This window comes from Manacus vitellinus, unplaced genomic scaffold, assembly GCF_001715985.3.
Source record: "Manacus vitellinus isolate BGI_N305 unplaced genomic scaffold, ASM171598v3 scaffold_6_pilon, whole genome shotgun sequence".
Lineage (NCBI taxonomy): Eukaryota > Metazoa > Chordata > Aves > Passeriformes > Pipridae > Manacus > Manacus vitellinus.
In genome coordinates, this window is record NW_021940750.1 from 5,226,088 (window position 1) to 5,247,291 (window position 21,204).

Genomic DNA, 21,204 nt, shown 5'->3' on the forward strand with positions numbered 1-21,204 from the left:
GAGCAGCATTTAAAATCTGTATTACAAAGATATAACGAGAGTTGTTTGACGTTTTCCCGGACAATAAGGAAATGAGGAATTCCCATTCTGAATTGCAGTGTTTTTTTGAAAAGACATTTAGAAGTCCCATGGAGTGAAACGCCTCTCCAGAAGTGGTGAATTAGCGTTCTTTTCACAAAATTTCCCTTTTCCACTTTTTTCAGGTTAATGATAAAAGGTATCCTCAGGCCAAACTGCTTTTGGGACAGATGGGGGCATTGCATCCTGCCAATCGGCTAGCAGCTTATATCACAGGCAGGCTGCAGCCCACAGTACTTCATATCGCAGCCCTCAGTACTGTGATCTCCAAGGTAGCATCCAGTGCTAAAACACCTGCTTCTGGGACAACATCAGTCCAGGGCCCCACAACATCAACTCCTAAAACTACATCTTCCACCAGCACTACTTCAACCCCCACTGTGACGACTCTGAAAACCCATGTCCCAGCACAGAGACAGATAGGTAGGTTGGAACTTATTACTGTGTTTTAAATTGCGTGAAGCTGAAGTACCGAGTGAGTGTACAGCATTAATGTTGATTTCTATGCAACAGTGCATGCTGCCTTTGGCTGCATTGCCTACCTAAACTACCTCTGCAATAAATAACCTCTTTAAAGCAGAAAGTTTGATTTTTGACTTCAGAGTAAGATTACAGATGTTGACTATTAGTTGTTTTATTATTACTACTAGAGCATATTTTTAAGAGACAAAAAAGAGTGGATGGAGACATGCTAAATGTTAACTTGGATTTTTGTTTGGGGAGTTTTGTTACTATCATTTTTATTTGTGTTTCATCAAACACAGTACTTTAAAATAAGTAAAGTAACGCTCTAATACGTGGTTCTTCACTGTTAGATTTTCTGCTCATGTTGCATTCGTAATTCTCGCGAGCACCAAAGATATGTGAAGCAGCAGTGAAAGACAAGATGGTCCAAATCTGGATTAGCAAAACAACAAGTGTGCAGCCAATAACCACGCCAGCCTCTAATCTCATTGGATTTCACAAGCTAAACAGGGTTGGATTTAGTCAGCACCTTGAGTTTTGGGGGGGAAAAAAAAAGAGCATTGGAAGATGCATGATGTACTTGTATCTGAGCTGATACTGAAATGGTTACCCCAGGATGGCAAGAGAGGAAGTTGCCCAACTTTCTCAAAAAAATTTAATGCCTGTCTACACATTCTCACACTTTAAATGAAGATCTGAAGAAGGTTTGCAAGAGAAAAGGATGTTACCTGTGTCCTGGCAAAACTGTAATTTCTAATTGATTATTTTGTTTCTTTCTGCCTAAATTTTCATTGCATCAATGGTTGTGTTGTTTTTCTTGTCCTATAATAAAACTTGTTGTTTTCTGTATTTATGCAATTTGAAAGAGCTGACTACATTTCATTGATGGGTGAAGTCATTGCTGCATATATGATTTAAGTGTTTTGGCATAGTCAGGGTTAAAAATGCTATATACATAAATAACTACAATATTAAAGTTGGGCTTGCTGCATAATCTGTGTGCTGTTGTACTCATCTGTAGACGTCTAGTGATGTAGATGCAGTGATCTGCTCCCTTGGAGAGCAAGGGATGAGATAAAGGATCTTCCCACCATTGATTACTTTCCACTATTAGATGTGTTCCATCAAGTCCTCAGTTGCATGAATATCACTGCAATTAGAAGGGAACATGGCAAACTCTATCACCCTCCTGTCCCTTTCCCCTGTGCCTGTGTAAGATGAATACAGTAGAAGGGGGATGAAAATCAAGAAGCAGTAAAAAGAGGAAGATCACACAAGCTGTTACTGGAAGAATTTGAGGTTTAGAAAACATTTCAAGGTCATTATTTCACTTAGGTGTTTGTTTTCCTTTACTGTAGTTAGAATTGTCCATAGTTTCAAAATGAAGAACTACCCTTCAAGACCTGATTCTTTTGCGTGTCCAGGAAGAAATGCAGTAAAAAGCTACAGAAGTGGAATAAGGCAGACATATTTCCAACATGTAAGGCATAATGGTTTCAGTTTAATTACAAGGTACAAAGAAAATGGAGGCTCAAATTCATGCTGAAATTACAATTGTAGCACCTCGTGAAAGTCAGAGAGGAAATCTATTAAAATTTTGACCTGCGAGTTTTTATTTGCAGCTGCCCGACCCTCCCCTGGTGGTGTGTTTGCCCAGTTTGTGATAAACAAAGCTGGAACTCTACAGCAGAAGATTCCTGGAGCGAGCACACGCCAGCCTGCGTCAAGGCCACAGTTGCTCAGTATCAAGCCTACACCGATCACAGTTGTTGCTCCTGTTGTTCCTTCAACACCGTCTCCAGCTCAATGCATAGTCTCTCCTGGGGTCACTACAGCCACCACCACTTCTCCAGTTACTGTGGAAAGTACCAGTGTAGCAGCATCTACTGTGACCACTCCTAGCCAGACAACAGCTAGTGAACCTGCCTGCTCTCCTGCAATTACAATCACAGCTGCTCCTGCAACTCCTGGAATCAACACCTGTACTACTGCCTCATCCACCACTTCTACTGCTACTGTAAACATAACAAAAACAACAGGGATTGTTGCAGCAGTAGCAACTACATCATTCCCTAAGACTGTAGTGACACCACCAACTATTACTTGTCCTGTTGTCACAACATCCACTTCTACGGTTGTACTAACAACAGCTGCAGCAGCTACACTAACTTCCTCTGCTGTTTCTGTTCCAATGATACTGTCAGGAGTTAATTCGAGTCCTCCACAGAATCCAAAAAGAGGTAATGCCTAGGTGCTTTGGGTTATTACTGCAAACGCTTCGTTTTTTAGTTCTGCCTCTTTCATAGCTGTAATACAGTCTGCAACTGGACTAAACTTAAATATGGATTCACTTGTCTCACCCCTCTTTCCAAAATAGGATAAGAAAAATAATCTCTTATTGTTTTTTTTGCATTCCAGCCTGAGCTGGTAGAGAAGGGAAAAAAATGTGTCTGATCAATGACTGGTATGAAGTGAGCTGAAAGCCTCACATTCATTGCTTGGCCCATAGAAATGTATAGCACAGTTATGACTGCTAGAAGTTGATGGTTGGCGTTGAGTCCAGGACGTAGGTATGGAATTACTCTCCTGTGTCATGATTGAGAAATGTTAGTGGAAGTACATGGGGAAAAAAAAACTGTTCTGACCTGGTTGGTTCTATGCATTCTGTGAATAAAAAGAAAAAAAAAACTGCTTTCAAACAAATTTAAAAGAGATCCAGTTGTTTCTAAAATATTAGGGGTTGTATTTATTAAGAATAATTCTGATTTGTAGGCTACTCTCTTAAACTGATTTTTGTACAACTTTTTAAATGTTTCAGAAGATGCTACTCCACAAGCTGCAAGTAAGACTCCCCCAAAGATAGCTCCTGGAACAGACAAACGTGTCGGACCTCGATTGTTGCTGATCCCAGTGCATCAGACACCTTCTGCTTTGCGACCGCTAAACAACACACAGATTGCGCAGAGACAGAGGATGGTCCTTCAGCCTCTCAGGAGCCCTGGTGCTGTAAACCTGTTCAGACACCCTAATGGGCAGATCATTCAGCTTGTTCCCCTGCAGCAGGTTCGAACTGCAGGTGCCCAGCCCAGTGTGCAGCCTGTGATGCTCCGCAATCCAGGTACAAAGTCCAGTGTTTCTTTCTTGACTGACTGGTGTGTTACTCGGAAATGTAGTTAAATTATGTAGTAATATGATGCTCTTTTCCCCTACTGGAAGTAATTGAACAGAGTTTGTTTCTACCTGAGTAGTTGAAGAACATAGTGTAATTATTCAGATGCAATACAACTTAAATACCATGTGTCTAAAATATAGGAAGTGCAGTTAATAGCTAAGTCATCAACATTTAGTAGTTGTGTGCAGCAAGTAAAAGGGTCTGTGTGTGCGTGTGGCAAAGGAGTCATGTCCATTGTTCTGTTACAACTTAAAAGAAACTGTTGATCTGATGATTCAAAAATAATTCTTGTTGGAGAGTCTCTTAAAAAGAATGAGCTGTTACCCATGTTACACTGAATGTGCTGCTCTGATTTTGTTAGGTTTCCAGGTTTGTTAGTGTGTTTACTCATATGAAATGTTAAACTTCAGTACAAAATTGCCAGGGTTTTTTCCTCCTTAAGAGTGTCAGAAAAAAATAAGTGTGATTTTCAGCTGTTTCTCTGGTACACAGTTGAAGGCAGGGTTTGAGGAGTTAGAAGTTGCAGGTATCTGAAAGAAAATAGGAAGAATGCCCGTTGGGCATGCTGTTGTACATATTTGTAAGTTATAAACAAAATGTACTTTAAATGCATGTTTACTTTACTATAGGACTTTTTCTTCTGTTCTCCCTTTATCAAAAAGCATCTTGAAGAGAGGGTGATAGAATGGTGTGGAAGGGAGAGGTGAGAGCAAGCACAGCAGATAAAACTGGGGAGAAGAGAAAATAATGCCGTACCTTAGTTGAGGTTTGAGCATGAGATGTAGCAAAGAATCAGTCAACAAGTTGATTTAATTCCTTTCTGTTTTGGGGCTTTTGCTGAAACTACTTGCCCATGATAGTATGTTTTATGGAGTATTGAAATGCTGCAGAAGAGTTCATTAAGGTGAAAAAGATTGTGGTTTAATTGTGTAATTTTGACACAGTTTTTCCATGTGGAAGTCTTTTTCTTGAGGGTGGGGGCGGAGATTTTAATTTAAATACTTTTTTTTTTTTTTTTTTTTTTTACAAAATCCCAATTTCCCTGTTTTGCAATAAATGGGAAAGTAAAATGCAGAGGACTTTCAATGCAGTGCCTTTTCTGATTAAAATGCTTAATGATAAAACTTAACAGTAAGTCTGTTAATTTTAGAGTGGCCACTTCATGTGTTTTACTGGGGTGCTCCTTAAAAAAATTCAAGTTTATATGTCTCTGCAGGACCAACTCTTTCACTGAGAACTTGTCCTGATTACACTGTGATCCTTGAGAGTGCTATCTGCTTCTAGTACAGCATCAAATATTAAAACTGAAAGAAAAAAGTTCATTTGAGAAAGTGTAAGTTGATGTTTTGTTTCCTTCACAGGATCTGTTGTAGGAATCCGGTTGCCTGCACCTTCTAAGCCTCCTGAGTCACCTGTGTCTCCCACTTCCTCTGTGTCTTCCACTTCTCATGCCACAAATTCAGCTGTACAAACTGCAGTACCTAAGTTATCCCCTCCATCTAACCCAGCCACTCAAACATCTTCTCTTCTTCCTTCAGTAACAAGTTTTGTGTCGCAGTCAGGCACTCTGACTCTGAGGATTTCTTCCTCTGCTGTTAGCAACATCACAAATCAAACAGCCTCTGAGTCTAAAGTAACCTGCAGCACAGGTGGTCTGCCAGCTACCACCGCTAATTTCATACCTTTACAGTCTGGTAGTTTTGCTTTACTTCAGCTCCCAGGACAGAAGACTGTGCCAAACTCCATTCTTCACCATTTTGCGTCTCTTCAGATGAAGAAGGAATACAGGAAAATATGCAAGAAGGAGGACTCAGGTGCTGCTCAGCAGAAGGAGAATGGGAAGGCTCCATGCTCAGATGACACAGAAGTTACAGAGCCTGAAGTCACAGTTTCGGATGGAAAACAAGAAGAAAATGAGTTGTCGATTAACCAGTTAAATACTGCTGAAGAGTCACCATCTGGCACAATCACACCTAGTAGTGATAGAAATTCCACTGCTTTAGAGATGGCAGAGAACTCAAAGGTACTAGAGAGTTCTTGTGGTGATAGCTTTTCTTCTCAGCATGATGTTTCTGCAGATGTTGTATCATCTGACCATTCGTACATCAGTGAGAAGCCAAATGATGAAGAAGAAAAAGGGCCTTCTGAGGAGAAAGAGGATTCTATCAGTACTGAAACTGCAGTGGAGGCTGTTTCAGCTAATTCTGAAACTGTTTGTGGATCATCAGATCAGACTTCAGTTGCTCCTCTGGATAATGCACATCCACAGAGTCTTGAAAATCGGGAGACCGCCCTCTTGAAGGACCATGGGAATGAACAAATAAATGCTGAACAGGAAGAGAAACCAATAAAAGAGCAAGAAGGAGATGGACAGGCACAGGCGAAGGAGGACAAGAAAGCAAGTTCTGGGCAGTCACAGAGTCAATCAGAGCAAGATACCCAGCTGGAGAATGACGACAAACAAAGAGGGACTGAACTGTCTCAGAACAAACAAGAATGTTGGGATGAGGCTGCACAGCCAGGTATGGAAAGGAAGGAGTACAAGGGCTCTACAAAAGCAGAAAGCATAGGAGAGAAAACAGGAAGTAAGTCTGAAATCAGTTCTGCAAAAGAGCAGGATAACGCTTCAGGAGGAGAACATACAGTCAATACTGTGGAAGACAGAGGAAACCTAGCTAGGCAGGAAGGCAGTAACAACAAAGAACAAAATGCTTTTGATTCTCCAGAAGAAATGAAAACAGGTCATGATATTGTAACACATGTCAACAGTTCTTGGAGCAAAATATCTAGCATTGTACCCCCTTTAGAAAATAGAAGTGAGGTGGGTAACAGAGCTGATACATCAGAAGAAAGTGACTTCACGACACCACCAGAACAGAGGGCACACGGAAAGTGTTACACGCCCACTATTGATATAACTGCTGATGATATGGAAGAGGATGAAGAGGAAGATGAGGAGGAGGAAGAAGAGGATGAAAAAACTGATGATTCTGCTGATGAGATGCTGGACGGTGCTTCTGACTTCCCAAGTGAAGAGGAAATAGATGTTGAAAAAGTGGTAAGCATTTAACTATTTATGAAGGGATTTTTTTTTTTTAATTGACCAACTAACATGTCATAACCCATGGATTTGAAAGAGTATGATGTTTGTGTTTTGGACTTCAGTTTCTTTAGAAAGTCTAAATCGGGATTCCAGGTGGGAATGTCTTATTTCTTCTTAGTTGCATGCTTTTTTGTAGGTGGCCTTTTAGAAATTGTCCGTTTTTCAGATAACAGGAGTTATATTGAGCAATCTGTAATAGAACTGTTGCAGATTGTCTTCCTCCAGTATTTACTCAAGTAACTTGGTTCCTTGTAATACAATTTATGATCCCAAAATGTAGCAGGTAATCTAGTATTTGTTATTTTAAGCTGCTTCCTTCTACTTAGTTTTTTATGCCTTAGTTAACATCTATTTCTGGAAGGAATGTTTGAATCCCTCCTTAAATTCCTTTTGAAATTTAGTAATACATTTAAATAGTATATGAAAGCTGTCATTCCCTGTGATAGAAAAAAATTACTCCAAAAGTCAGAGAATAAGGGTAAAGCTTTGTGATTAGTGTAGTTAGGATACGTTTACGTTTTAATGCTCATAGAATTTCCATCAAATTTAACCAAAAAAATTAAAACAAAGCAATCCAATGGTAACTCCTTAATATGTTTTTTTATATATCACTGTATGACTTAAACAGTGCATTGTTACTTAAAATTTATGAAGTTGTGGTTTTGTAAGTCAGTCAAATGGGCATAAGAAATGAGATAGCCTTGGGATGAGATACAAATGGAGGGAGAAAGGTTAAACTGTAAGAGAACTGAAGAACAGAAAAAGAGGACAGATTATGTTAGTTTCTTCAGGAATTTGAAAGTATAGAATTCTTTTAGCCCTTTTGTGTTAATGTAGTCCTCTTGCAGTTGAAAATCTAATTAGAGTTCTTTGTCTTCTAACCACACAGCTGGTACAAACAGGTCCAGAAGATTCCTAAAACACCTGGGCAATAACTTGGTACGGGTACTACAGGAGCCAGCTGGGAAAGGTGCCCTCCTCCCTTGATCTGTTACTCTTGAGTGAAATGGCAATTGGTGGCCATCTTGGAACCCTGAAACAATCAAGTTTAAAATCTTTCATGACAGGAGGAAAAGTGCCAGCAAAACTTCAACCCTGGATATGAGGAGAGCAGACTTCAGGCTGCTCAGGCAACAAGTTAGTAAGGTCCCCAAGGAAAATGCTGTTGAAGGTGCTGGGGTTCATAAGTGCTGGTCACTTTTTAAGTACCACCTCCTAAGAGCACAGGATCAGGCAATTCCAAAATCTAAAGTCAGAGAGGCAATGCAGAAGTTCAGCTTGGTTAAGCAGGGATCTTCTGGAGCTAAGGTGAAAAAAGAAAGTGTGTGGCCAGGGGAGGCAAGGTCAGGTGACATGGGAAGACTACAGTGGTGTTGCTCACCCCTGCAGGGAGAAAATCTTTGCAGCCAAAGATCAATTGGAGTGGAAGCTGGGCAGCACCATGGGGGACAATAAAATGAGTTTTTTAAATATGTTAATGGCAGAATGCAGACCATAAATAACATCGACCCATTACAGGATGAGGATGGTCACCTCACAAACAGGGATATAGATAAGGCAGAGGTGTTTGATGTTTTCTTTGCCTCTGTCTACAACACTAATGATGAGCCCCAGAACCCTGAACTGGGGGACTGTGACTGCAAGAAGGTTATACTCCCTGCCAACCTTGAACTTGTGCAGGATTTGCTGCTCCAGCTGGATCCCTATAAGTCTATGGGGTCTGATGGGATTCATTTGAGGGTACTCAGAGAGCTGGCTGATGTCATCACAAGACCTCTCTCAATGATTTTTTGAATGGTCTTCGGAATATAGAGAGGTCCCAGTCAACTGGAAGCTGGTAAATGTTGTCTCAGTTTTTAAGAAGGGCAGGAGGAGTGACTCTGGTTACTACAGACCTGTCAGTATCACTTCAGTGACTGGTAAAGTTATGGAGAAGATTATTTTGGGAATTATTGAAAAACGCATAAAGGCAACACTGTCATTGGTCACAACCAGCATGGCTTCATGAGAGGAAAGCCCTGCTTATCAAACCTAATTTCCTTCTATGACAAGGTAACCCACCTGGTTGCTCCAGGAAAACCAGCTGATGTAATCTATGTGGATTTCAGTAAAGCTTTTGATACTGTTCTCACAGGATCCTTCTGGACAAAATGTCTATCCCACAGCTGGAAAAACACATCATGTGGTGGGTGAGCAATTGGCTTGTGGGTCGAGTACAGAGGGTAATAGTGAATGGGGTAACCCTACCCTGTCACTAGTGGGGTTCCACAGGGCTCCATCTTGGACTCTGTGCTCTTCAGCATCTTCATAAATGACTTGGATGCAGGACTTGAAGGCATAGTAAGTAAGTTTGCCAATGACATTAAATTGGGAGTAGCTGTTGACTCCCTCAAAGGTAGAGGGGCCCTGCAGAGAGACCTCGACAAATTAGAGGCCTGGGCAATCACCAACCATATGAAGTTCAACAAAGGGAAAGTGCCGGATTCTGGACCTGGAATGGGGCAACCCTGGATGTACAAACAGACTGGGGAATGAGATGTTGGAAAGCAGTGCTGCAGAAAGGGACCTGGGGGTCCTGGTCAAGGGCAAGTTGAATCTGAGTCAACAGTGCCCTGGCAACCAGGAGGGCCAACCCTGTCCTGGGGGGCATCAGGCAAAGCATCGCCAACCAGTTGAGGGAGGGGATTGTCCCACTCTGCTCTGCACTGGGGCAACCTCACCTTGAATATTGTGTGCAGTTTTGGGCACTGCAATGTCAGAAAGATATTAAGCCCTTGGAGAGCATCCAAAGGAGGGCAACAGAGATGGTGAAGGGTCTTGAGGGGAAGCCATAGGAGGAGTGGCTGAAGTCACTTGGTCTGTTCATCCTGGAGGAGACTCAGGGGAGACCTCAATGCAGTTACAACTTCCTTGTCAGGGGAAGAGTGGGGGCAGGCACTGCTCGCTTCTCTGTGGTGACCAGTGAAAGGACCTGATGGAATGGTGTAAAACTGTGTCAGGGGAGGTTTAGGTTGGATATTAGGAAAATGTTCTTCACCCAGATGGTGGTCGTGCACTGGAACAGGCTCCCCACGGAAGTGGTCACAATACCAAACCTGGCAAAGTTCAAGATGCATTTGGACAATACTCTCAGACACATGGTGTAGTTCTTGGGGTGGTCCTATGCAGGGCCAGGAGTTGGATTTCGATGATCCTTGTGGGTCTGTTCTAACTAGGATGTTCTATTATTCTATGATAGCCATATCCAGAGTAACTCAATTTAAGTCAGCAACTGGCTTTTAGAGAATGTGTTTAACTTCCAGAAAAAATGACTAAAGAGTTCATATTACATCTTGCTATTCTCAGAGAAGATGATAGCATCTCAGCTGCATGAAGGTGAGCAAACTGAAAGCAGATGTTATTTTTGGAAGTTCTTTCAAGCTGAAAACTGAATTGTTGCTGTCTCGTCTTCACTTGGGTGGTGACAGTTTGATAAGTCCTATATCCTTCAATAACTTGAGCAGAGTTATCATCAAGTTTTGAGAACCATGGTTAATTCTTGCCTGATATCAGATAAGCTTTACAGATGTGATAGTCTTCAGAATTTGTTGGTAAACCAACAATAATATATAGGTCACGGAGTAGTCTGTTATCAAGGTTGATGTTTTAAAACTGTATTTTCTTTCGTCCTGCAAAAGGATGATGAAATAAAAAAAGTAATTATTAGTGATTGTAAGAAATGTTTGTTTTGGAAGAAAATTACTGTGCAGGTTTTGACTAATAAGGTTTGGGAAGCCATCTAAGGGTATGTCTTCACCACAAGCTCACACAAACACAAGTAAGCTAGCCTTGGTTGTAGAGCAATAAAGCTGAGGAATGAGATCTCAGAGGACTGTAAAAACTGTCTGGAATTTCGGTTTGTTAGTCTGTACTACCTGCAAGTTGAGTTAGCATGTCAATGCCTAATGGAGAATTCAGTTTTGAATCTAAATGTGTGTTATTTTTCACTGGTATGTACTCTTAGTGTAGTGCTTACAAGACAGAGCTACTACTGTTTGTCAGACTGGGTGAAGTCAAGTCATGTAAACAGGCTAGTAGAGGATGTTTATCCGTTTCATTAAGCTAGTGGAAACATGGAAGCAAAGAGTACATGCATGTCCACTAATAGTTTTGTTTAGTGGAAAGACTTATGACAGCTCTTTCTCTACTAGTTTGGAATGTGGACTGGTTTTAGTTGCTCAGAAAATGGCCATTTAAAATCTCAGCAAACTGTGAGAAACTGTCAGAGTCAGGATGATTGCTACTTTCCTGCTGTAGCTATTGCTTTCTGGTTTAGTACATTTTTCCACACTGGTTCTCATTGTAAAGACTTAATTGTTCTTAATTTTGCATATCAATGCCCTTCATATTACCTTCTTACCTTGTGCTAACTTTGAGTCTTTGACTTAAGAGACTCTTGCAGTCTCCTCCTCTACTCAACAGCAAGAGAGACACTTCCTGAGATGGTATGTTTGCCCTTTTGCATCTCCTACCCTGAACTGCATCAAGAGAGGCTTAGGAGGGTTAATCAGTGTGGGTTTGGTAATATGAATAAAACCTTCTGAGAGATCTATAGAAGCAAACTAATCAGTATAAGGACCTGTTGTTGGGAGATCACCTGGGAGATGATGTTAAACTCTTGATCTCCATGGCATGATGATTATACACAAAGTTCCTATTGGGAAGGACTACTTGGCCTGGTCTGTGTCACAGGCTGCGTCTCCTAATTGTTCACATGCATTCTTGTTGGCCTAAGCCAAAACCACACCAGGGGTTGTTCTGGTATTTTAATGCTACAAATGAGAGTCCCACAGTTTAGCATACTAGTCTAAACACAGCTTTTATGACTGTATTTTAAGTGTTATTTAAAAGTGGTTTTTGGTCATTCTTGTTCTGAGGTGAATATTGAAATAATAAGGAACTATTATGAATTATTATAAAATAGTGGTTTAATAAAAAGTGAAAGTGTTATATTTTGTGGACAATTTAAGTTCTAACAATCTCTTGCATGTTCTCAGCTTTTGATCATGAAATTATGCATTTGCTTAATGACATCTGTTGTCATCTAACCTCCTTTCTCAGCGCTGTCACTGAGGATCCTCTACCAACAACCAATTTGCTCTTTAGAAACCAGCAATAGGGGTTTAGGCTACCAGGAACAGACAGAGAGGAATCAGAAGAGAGAGCTTAGAAACACGCAAAGAAAAGCAGAGAGGGAAAAGAGCTGTCATTTCCATACTAACTTTAGAACTTCCTTTGTAGGGTGGGATTGCTCATCTGGTGTCTTCATTCCTTGGGGTATTTTGCCCTTAGAAGCTCAAAGGCATTTAGAAGTTATGTTACTACAGGAAGTAGTTTGGAAAGACTGAAAGTAGTGTGGAAAGACTGATGCTAGAAAGGTAGGGCTTCCATGAGCATCTTCAAAAGTTATGCTAGGCTATGGATAGGGTTCAGCCTAAGACAGTTTGGCAGTACTTACATAGGAATAGCTGTTCTTAGTGTCAGAACTTAAGTGGACTTCTGCCAATCTTCATGATTCTGATACTTTTCCTGTTAGGATTTTGGAGGTAGAGAGGAAAGATTTACCAACCCAGAAGCATTTTTCCCTTTGGGGTTAGATGTAAGAATGAAAAAACTTATTGTTTTGCATATATTCACATTTAGAATGCGTAAAATTAAAGATGTGAAGTTCTTGGTAGTCAGCAGTGTTTAATTCTTTTTTTTTCCCATCTGTCATGAAAAGGTTGCCACATCTTGGGTTTTGAATACCATTTTTCTAATATGATAGCGTGTAGAAAGTTCCAGTTCTAGAAGAGCTCTAACTGGATAATTGCTGTCATCACTTTGATTAGGCAAGTGTAACTTATCAGCACTCAAAAGCCTTACCTTGACAGTGTTTCTATGGTAAGATAATTTTTCCTCATTTTTTTCCCCTTACTCTCTGAATTGTACCATCTTTTGAACTACCCTGCATGACCAACTTCCCTGCAGTATAATGATATCCAAATGTATTTTAGACAGAGTAGTTCTGCCCACCGAAGAAAAACAGCATGCATTTCTTGCATGTAGAGGTCACAGAAGTTATACTGTATAAAGTGGAAAAGCTTAGAGAAAGTATCAGAAGGCTTTCAGCATAAAGGTGGCTTTATGAATGACCCAGGAGAGCAGGTAGGAATGAGTAGTGCTCTTTGTATAAAGAAATAGATCTGTGTTGCCTTGTACCTCTTTTACATGCGGTATTTTCAACATAATAGCAAGTATCTGATCTGTGATTTAAACAGTATCTTTATTTGACCAGTTTTTGTTTGGCCAGTTTTTTTAAAACTCTGGGTTTATGATACTTTTCTTGTCAGACTCTCAGGAGGATTAAAAAAAAGGCTGTGGAAGCAGCTACGCTGCAGGTTTATGTCACCTATTATAGTTCTACAGAAGGTCTGTGTCTGGGAGATACTGCAGTTTTGATATCTTAGAATCACATAATCATTGAGGTTGAAAAGACCTTTAATATCACCACGTCCAACCTTTGACTGAATACCACCTTGCCAACTAGACCATGGCGCTAAGTGTCACATCCTGTTCCGGGGATGGCGACTCTACCACTTCCCTGGGCAGCCCATTACAACACTTGACAAACCTTTCTGTCAAGAAATTCTTCCAAATGTTCAACCTGAACCTCCCCTGGCTCAGCTTGAAACCATTTCCTTTTGTCTTGTCACTTGTTACCTGGGAGAAGGGGCCAACCCCCACCTTGCTACAACCTCTTTTCAGGTAGTTTTAGACAGAGATAAGGTTTCCCTGGCCTCCTTTTCTCCAGGCTGGACAACTCCGCGCTCTCAGCTGCTCCTCATAAGACTTGTGCTCCAGACCCTTTACGAGCTTTGTTGCCCTTCTCTGAACATACTCCAGCACCTCAATGTCCTTTGCCTAGTGAGGGGCCCAAAACCAGATGCAGGATTTGAGGTGTGACCTCACCAGTGCTGAGTGCAGGGAGATTGTCACGGCCCTGGTCCTGGCTGGCCACACTATGCTTGATACAGGCCGGGATGTCATTGGCCTTCGTGGCCACCTGGGCACACTGCTGGCTCATATTCAGCTACTGTTGACCAGCACCCCTGTGTCCTTTTCTGCTGGACCTCTTTCCAGCCACTCTGCTCCCAGCCTGTAGAAATGCCTGGGGTTGTTGTGACCCAAGGGCAGGACCTGGCTTCCAACTTCTTTTCTTCTGCTTTCCCTGCCTTCCATGCTTACCAGCTAGTAGAATTTCATTTCAGATTCAAGCTTGTATTCTCCTCAGCCAGGGAATTTTTGGAGCAAGCATGAGAGGAGCTGTTGAAAAATTGCTGACTGTTTGCATAAGTGAGATTTTTATGTAATTTTTATGTAATAGAACATAGATTTTTTTAGGACTCTGTAAGTATATAGAGCCACTTGACAAACGTGAAACAACTCTGACTACTGTTCGCAGGCAGTGTCTGAAAGCTGTTGAAATACCTATGCTGAAGTGCAGTGTAGTCTTAACTCGGTCACAATTTCAGTAGCTCCTACATATGTGTTCTGGATCTAGACTGCAAGCAGTATTTTTTTGACCTCGACAATGTCCCAGGGACGTGGTGTCTCCTTACTTTCATTCTCCTGCTTGGGGAGTGGTGGTGATATGTCCTGACCAACATGTCAAGTTCCAAGTGATGTGCTGCTTCCTTGGTAAAAGCAGTTAATTTTCTCTGTGTTGTATTAGCACCAGGTGGTCCCAGTGCTAACAATTCTTGCTATATGGGGCAATATTTACAAGATGGACCAAATTAGAATTTTGTGGGCTTTAATGCAGAGGGAGAGAGACAGTACTTCCTGCCAGTGCCAGCACCATACTTTTAGAGTCAGATGAGAATTTCTTTTGCTTCCACGCTGCTCTTCATATTCATACAAAAATTGTCATGACATAGCTGCTCTGAAGGAAATCTGCAAGAAACCCCAGAACTTATCAGTACTAGAAAAAAAAATTATTTCCTTCTCAAATGCAGAACTCACCAGAGATCAGAACTGCTTTCCTGGGGAGGGAAGAATGGTGCCTTATAAGTCAGCATGTGTAGAAGGAAAGAGTTTCCTAAGGCTAGTAATTTCTCATCTAAGGTCACTCTCCTTGGTCTTTCTTTTTCAAAAGATGTGACTTTCTACAAGCACAGAGATAATAAGTAATGTGTGAGTGTGCATAGCAGCTTGTAGAAGTAAGGATGATTTTCTGTTCAGATCTAGCAGCTATAGCTCATAAACCTGCTTTGCTTTGTTTCAGCAGTAATATCTTGATACTTCATAGTATGGGAAGAGGTGTCAGCTTCTCTGCAAGTGAGTAGTTTAGAAGTTTATACCCCTTTCTGCATGGAATCTATACTGCCAACACTTTGTAGGACTCCTCATGATATGAATGGATGGTGATGGAAGATGGACTATTTAAGAGTGGTTTTACGGGGGAGAGGATGCTGCATCTTAAAAGACTGGGAGATTCTACAGGCACTCTTGCATACATTTGTGTGTGTGTATGTAGACACTAGAATAAATGTACTGTATACACACACACACTTTTATATATACATATTGTCTCAGTTTAATGAGACTGAAGTGTTTTGCTAAGGAGAATGAGTTATGAGGAAGTCCAAGCTCTCTCTCTTAAGCAATTGTAAATCTGAAATTAAGAGGCTCCAATTGAGGAATTATGGAGAAAGAAAAAAAAATAACAGCCCTTTATTAAAGGATATATGTGTATTGGCAGAACAACAAAAGAGCATGAAAACCACAAATCAATAATCCTGTACCCAAAGTCCCCTTCCAAAAGGAAACAGTTCAGTACTTTCTGCCTTTTGGTGCCGCTCTAGGCACGGCCAGCAGGGGGCGCTGTTGGATCCCTGGAGGAGCAGAGGCCCAGCCGCTCGGTGTCGGCCGGCAGGGGGCGCTGTGGGGCTCCGGCGGGAGGAGCCGAGATGGAGATTTCCCACCCCACCGAGGAGGGGAAGGGGAAAAGGGGAAAAAGGGAGTCTTGCCGCAGACTCACGCTGTTGGCAGCTGGCTCTGGCCAGGACTCTCCCAAAGGTTCCTTCACAGAAGGGTCAGGCCTCTCCGATGAAATCTGAGCAAGTCTGGGCTGGAGGCAGAACAGGGTGCAGGAGAACGGAGGCAAACCTGGGCCAGAAGCAGGCAGATGACCCGATAGAGCCTTTCCACACATGCCCCCTCCCTGAGTCAGGGCAAAAGTGAAGTGCCTGCCATTTCCTGAGGAGAGGGAAAAAAAACAACTCATCACCCACCCACCCCACCACCCCCCCACTTCTGAGGGCTATCAGCCTGGAATGTGGATCTGCTAGCTAGTTCCTTTGTGTGTGTCAATCACCCTAGGCAAACACCTACCTCCTCCCTCGTTCAACATCTTTCTTTTACAGTGATGTAGGGGAAAGAAAAAAAAAATATCTCTTGTTTTTTTTAGAACAAGTAAACTTATGACACACATGTTTATATATATATATATTCCCTTAGTGTTTTTTGTGATTAACTGTTTGCATCAATTTCAGGTAAGTATTCAGTTCTGAGAAGGAGATTGCAGCTCCACAAAAGGAAAGAAAAGAAGCACAAAGAGAAGGAAGGAAGGAAAGTCAAAAGGAAATAATAGGAGGAGGGCAAGATTGGGGTAGTTCAGGGAAGTGGGTGAAATAAAGTACAGAATGGAAGTATAATTACATTTTCTTGCTTGATGAGAAAGAGTTCTTCGTTCTGTAATCAGACCAAAGATTATAATATAAAAAACTTGAGTAAAAACTGCAATAGAAAAAAATTGGCTGAATAGGCATGTTTTCTTGGGGGGGGAGGGGTATCACCTGGTACTGCAAATGGCCACAAGATAGATAATTAAGTCTTGTAGTTGGTACAGCATTGCAGTTGTTCTCTGTCTCTGTCTTCACTGATAGTAGCAAGTTTTCTTGGTCAGGCAAGCATGGAGAAATAGTACTCTTCAGAATATAATAAATATTTAAAATAATGATTGAGCAGCATTTTGGGAAGAGCCAAAATCATACTCTTCATCATGTGAGCAGTTTACTCTATGACCCAAAGAAGCCTGATTGTATGATGTTCTGACTTTTGCTGTCTTAGGTATGAGAGACCATTATTAAGGTGATAACTATCTTAACTTTTCTAAAGAAAAAAGTTACTTAGCAAGAGTCTACAGTAGTAGATTGTGTAAAGGAAGTTTAATCTTACTTCAAAATGGAGTCAGGAAAGCTCTGCCATGTGAAAGCTTTTCTCTCACACGTAGTAAAAGCATAAATGATAGAGGTGGGTTCTGCCTTTACCAAAATTCATTTTACAGAGTTGCTAGTGGGAGGAATTCCTGGAGGCGACACTTAAAATAACCACCTTCTTAGCACTTTTTGTTGGCCAGTGTAGCTGGAGATGTTGATTCTTTAGTGGTTCTAAATGTTATAATGTAATCTCATTTGAGACTGAAGTGAAATGGTGTTGGCCTGAGCGCCATTGCTAAGTAGATACTCATTTAAAAAAAACAAAACAAAAACTGTTCCAGGATGTGCGTGAATTCAGAGAGGATGACGAGCAGGTGGACATTGAGACCGTGGAGGAGCTTTCAGAGAAGATTAACATTGCCCGTCTGAAGGCCACAGCTGCTAAAATCGAACCTTCCGAACAGAAGTAAGCATCCTTGGAGAGCACTGCATTCAGTTGTGTATTTTATTGATGAGCTGGCATCAAATGAACCCAGTAAGCAACAGGTTTAATGTGATGACAAGATAAAGCAAGGTTTCTGTCAGGCCTTCCTGAGCACTGGTGCTTCCCAGTGTCTGTGAGGATGGTGCTGTCAGAACTAAGAGCAATTTCAAGGTATCTTAGCCCTTTTTTTTCCCCTCTAATTAATTTCTTTATGGGGATGTGTATCTTGTTATGTAAAATTATTGAGTGAATCGCCTCCCTTCCTGCAGACTGAATATGAGCGGGGTCATCATTGTTTTAAACATGATTTTGCAAGCTTTGTTTATTCTTGCCGGTGGGTGGAATTCAGGCAGGAACAGTCATTGGGTTAATCCCTGACTTTGTAAATGAAAGCTTTGTCTTTAGGACCATTGCCTGAGCAAAGAAAGTATTTTCTTATTGACATATAGTCTGTTACGGTTGGATAGCTTGGCTTTATTTTTTTGGTTGGTTGTTTTTGTTACTGTTGCTTCCCTTGCATTTATAGTGACAAATGCAAAGTAAAAACATGGCTTATTTGAGGTACGTAATGATAGTCATGGCTGTTTCTCAGTTGCACCAAACAAATGAACGGGGAATGTTTCATTTAATAGTTCTTTTTGTTTGAAGAAATTTTTTGTCGAAACTTTGAAAAAACTGGTTATGCTATATACCTCCCAGATAGTTCACTTCCTGCCCCCCCCTTTTAAAGATGCAGCTCCACTTTTATCCTTAGGTGGTGACTTTGCTTTAAATTGTGAAGATCTTTCAGTGACAGAGAAAAACAGATGTCACGATTTGTAAAAAATATTTTTCAAATGTGTGTGTTCTTTGTTTTCTTGCAGCTCCTGACATATGAGGAAGCTGCTGTTATTATATATTAGGGTAGTAATAAATGTGAGGATTTTGGTGGTGGTTCTTGGTGGGGGAAGGGTTGCTCTGCCATCTATATTAAATCTATTTTATTAAAAATGTAATTTACCAAAACATAATTATAAAAAATTACTTTATGCAGCTAACAGTCACGGGCTGAATTTATTCTCTTTGGCATATAGTGAAATAGTTTGTCTTTAGCACTATGAGATAATTGCACAGCTTTCAGAACAGTTCAATTATTTCAAGGATAATGGCATTCGAGATAGAGTTCACTTTCTTGAGAAAGCTCAACATTATCCTGCTTTCATGCAGTTATACAAAGAAAAGTTAATTTCAAGGCATCAAAATGAGCAACTGTTGGAATGTAGTTAATGAGGATAGAGTATATGAGATGAGTAGTGTTGGGAAAAACTTTTTACCTTTCTTCCAGATACCCTCCTCCTAATTCTTCGGATGAAACATTATCAGAAAAACATACAAAGGTATATTTTGCTCTTCTCTTTCCTTTTGGTATCACACTTCCATTTTAAAGATAAATTTTCATCTCAAGGGCAACTCTTAATGTGATTTATCTGCCTTCCAGATACTTGTGATTAAATGCAAGAAACCCAATGTGTTTATGCAGGGAGGGTGCTCAGTCCACATCTCATTCAAGCAAAAGGACTGCTGCTGGCATCAGTGGGCTTCAGATTCAGCTTTATCTGTGGGAGGAATATCTGTGTTTTATTTATGACTGTGTTTGCTTAGGTTTTGTGTTCTTGACATAAGTTTTACAGCACACTAAAAGTAATCAGAAATACTTTCACGGATGAGAAGACAGTATGTGGGATTATATAGGCATAGCCTTGGGTGCAGGGTTTCTGAAAACAAGAGTTCAAACAATATGTATTTAGGCAAGTTAAAGATATCACAGAATCCTTTCAAATCAAAACTCACTGCAGTCCTTCAGAATTTTCTGCTGTATTTGAGGATGGCTTTGCAGCCAGTTTTGCTAACTGTCCATGATAACTGTCTGTGATATATTTGATGTCAGCTCTAGAGCTACCTGCTGGAGTGGGGTGGGGCTTTGGGGTGTGGTGTGAACCTGTTGTATGTCTTACATAATAGAGCAGACTGGTGTGTAAGCCTTTGCCTGAGACAAGGTGGGTTCCGGGTTTCTCTTCTTGTCTCACTTTCTCCATGTGTCCTCCTCTCTGCCCTTAAATTTACATTGTAAGGCCCTCCCTTCAAAGGAACCTAATGCCCAACACAGGGGCAGATGCAGCCATACTATGCTCAAGTCTGTCTTGTGAGGACAAAATGGATATTGAGAGACAGTCTTCAGATTCCTTCTAAGGCCAGAAGGCTGACATTTGAAGCAGACCTAAAATTATCCAAAAACCTGCATTAATTGCTTCCCCATTAAATAAATAGCATAATTCTACAAAACCTGTAAGAGTAATGATGAAACAACAAACTTTCAAATCTGTAGAGATTAGTAATTTTGCTTATTGTCCGTCAGTCTTTTTAGAAATTTGAGCAAATTGAAAACCAGAGCCTCTTTGCCACATTTTGTTTCTTGGTGGATGTCTGGGGTGATAAGTGTCAATGCCGTCTTCGACATTCTTACTTACAATGTCTCTTGGCCCCAACCCATATGAACCTATGAAAGAAAATGGAAATCAAACTAATTTAACTTCAAGTCTCCTATATTTGGTGTGATTATTTCATTTGTTAGTAGACTTTTTTTGACAAGCACACAACAAAAAATATTTGGCTCAAACATGTGTGATTTTGCTGTAATCCCATGGTTTATCTGAGTAGCCTTGTATTGCAAAAAATAAAAGCTTACGAATAGAAGGGACTCGTGATCTTTTCCTTCAGGGTTGATATGATTTTGTTGGTCACTTCTTTGGTCAGCATTTCATTTCTTATTGCGTGTACTTCTGACTCTGAACTTTCACGAAGACATAGTAGCAGGATAGCATGACATGGAATCTTCAGGTGTCTGTAGAAATGTAAAACATGCATGCATTCGAACACTGTTTGCCATTACATTGCCTTTTTTATTTAAATTGGTCAATCTGGTTACTTCTCCAGCAGAAACATCAGACCTGGAAAAGAAAGCTGAAGTCTCAGGCAGAAGCCTTTGCTCATTACCGCCAGACACACACAGCAAATGAACGTCGGCGACGCAATGAAATGAGAGGTCTCTTTGACAAGTTGAAGAGAGTTCTGGGGTTGCAGAATCTTCCCAAGGTCTCCAAATGCTACATTCTCAAGCAGGTAAGTATTTTGAAGCTTAAGTGAGGAAGAGAATCATTTAATCTGGACAGAGTAATTATGCTAGTATGAACTCATCAAGCCCCGTGAATAGAGAACTTCTGTCACCTCTGCCGGGCTCTAGAATAAAACAATATCTGAAAGAAACTGTATTCCTAAAAGCTTAATCTTGATGACACAGATGCATGTTTTGGATTAGCCCTCCCCTTGTATTCCTTGTGAATAATGGACGGTTAAGTCTTAATTCCTTAACAGTTACTATGTACATCAGGAAATTTTGAAGGCTTACTTACCCATTGAGGGCTTACCTTTTTAATGCTGCAGAAGATAGCGTTCCATTAGGTATCGTACTGACACTAAAACTTAATTGTAAAGTTGTAAATGACAGGAAACAAAAATATAATCTATAGATATATATAATTGTGCTTATCATCTGTAACTAGAAACTGTGGGATAAAAGTCGGGATTTTTTCTTAAAAATTGTTGAACTTTGGAGGAGGGACAA

At 40.7% G+C, this 21,204-nt stretch overlaps 1 protein-coding gene across 6 annotated transcripts in view; it reads left to right on the forward strand.

Annotated features, from left to right (window-relative positions):
- MGA (MAX dimerization protein MGA) overlaps window positions 1–21,204 on the forward strand; it is a 63,719-nt gene that overhangs the window by 33,068 nt on the left and 9,447 nt on the right. For 2 of the 6 annotated variants that reach the window (XM_018082420.2, XM_018082422.1), the window contains exons 14-20: window positions 204–501; window positions 2,166–2,783; window positions 3,362–3,661; window positions 5,077–6,773; window positions 17,401–17,525; window positions 18,868–18,919; window positions 20,517–20,702. In XM_018082420.2, the coding sequence (XP_017937909.1) occupies window positions 204–501; window positions 2,166–2,783; window positions 3,362–3,661; window positions 5,077–6,773; window positions 17,401–17,525; window positions 18,868–18,919; window positions 20,517–20,702 (3,276 nt within the window). The remainder of the gene's footprint in view (window positions 1–203; window positions 502–2,165; window positions 2,784–3,361; window positions 3,662–5,076; window positions 6,774–17,400; window positions 17,526–18,867; window positions 18,920–20,516; window positions 20,703–21,204) is intronic. The other 4 variants (XM_029964337.1, XM_029964336.1, XM_029964339.1 and 1 more) reach the window with 4 other exon arrangements.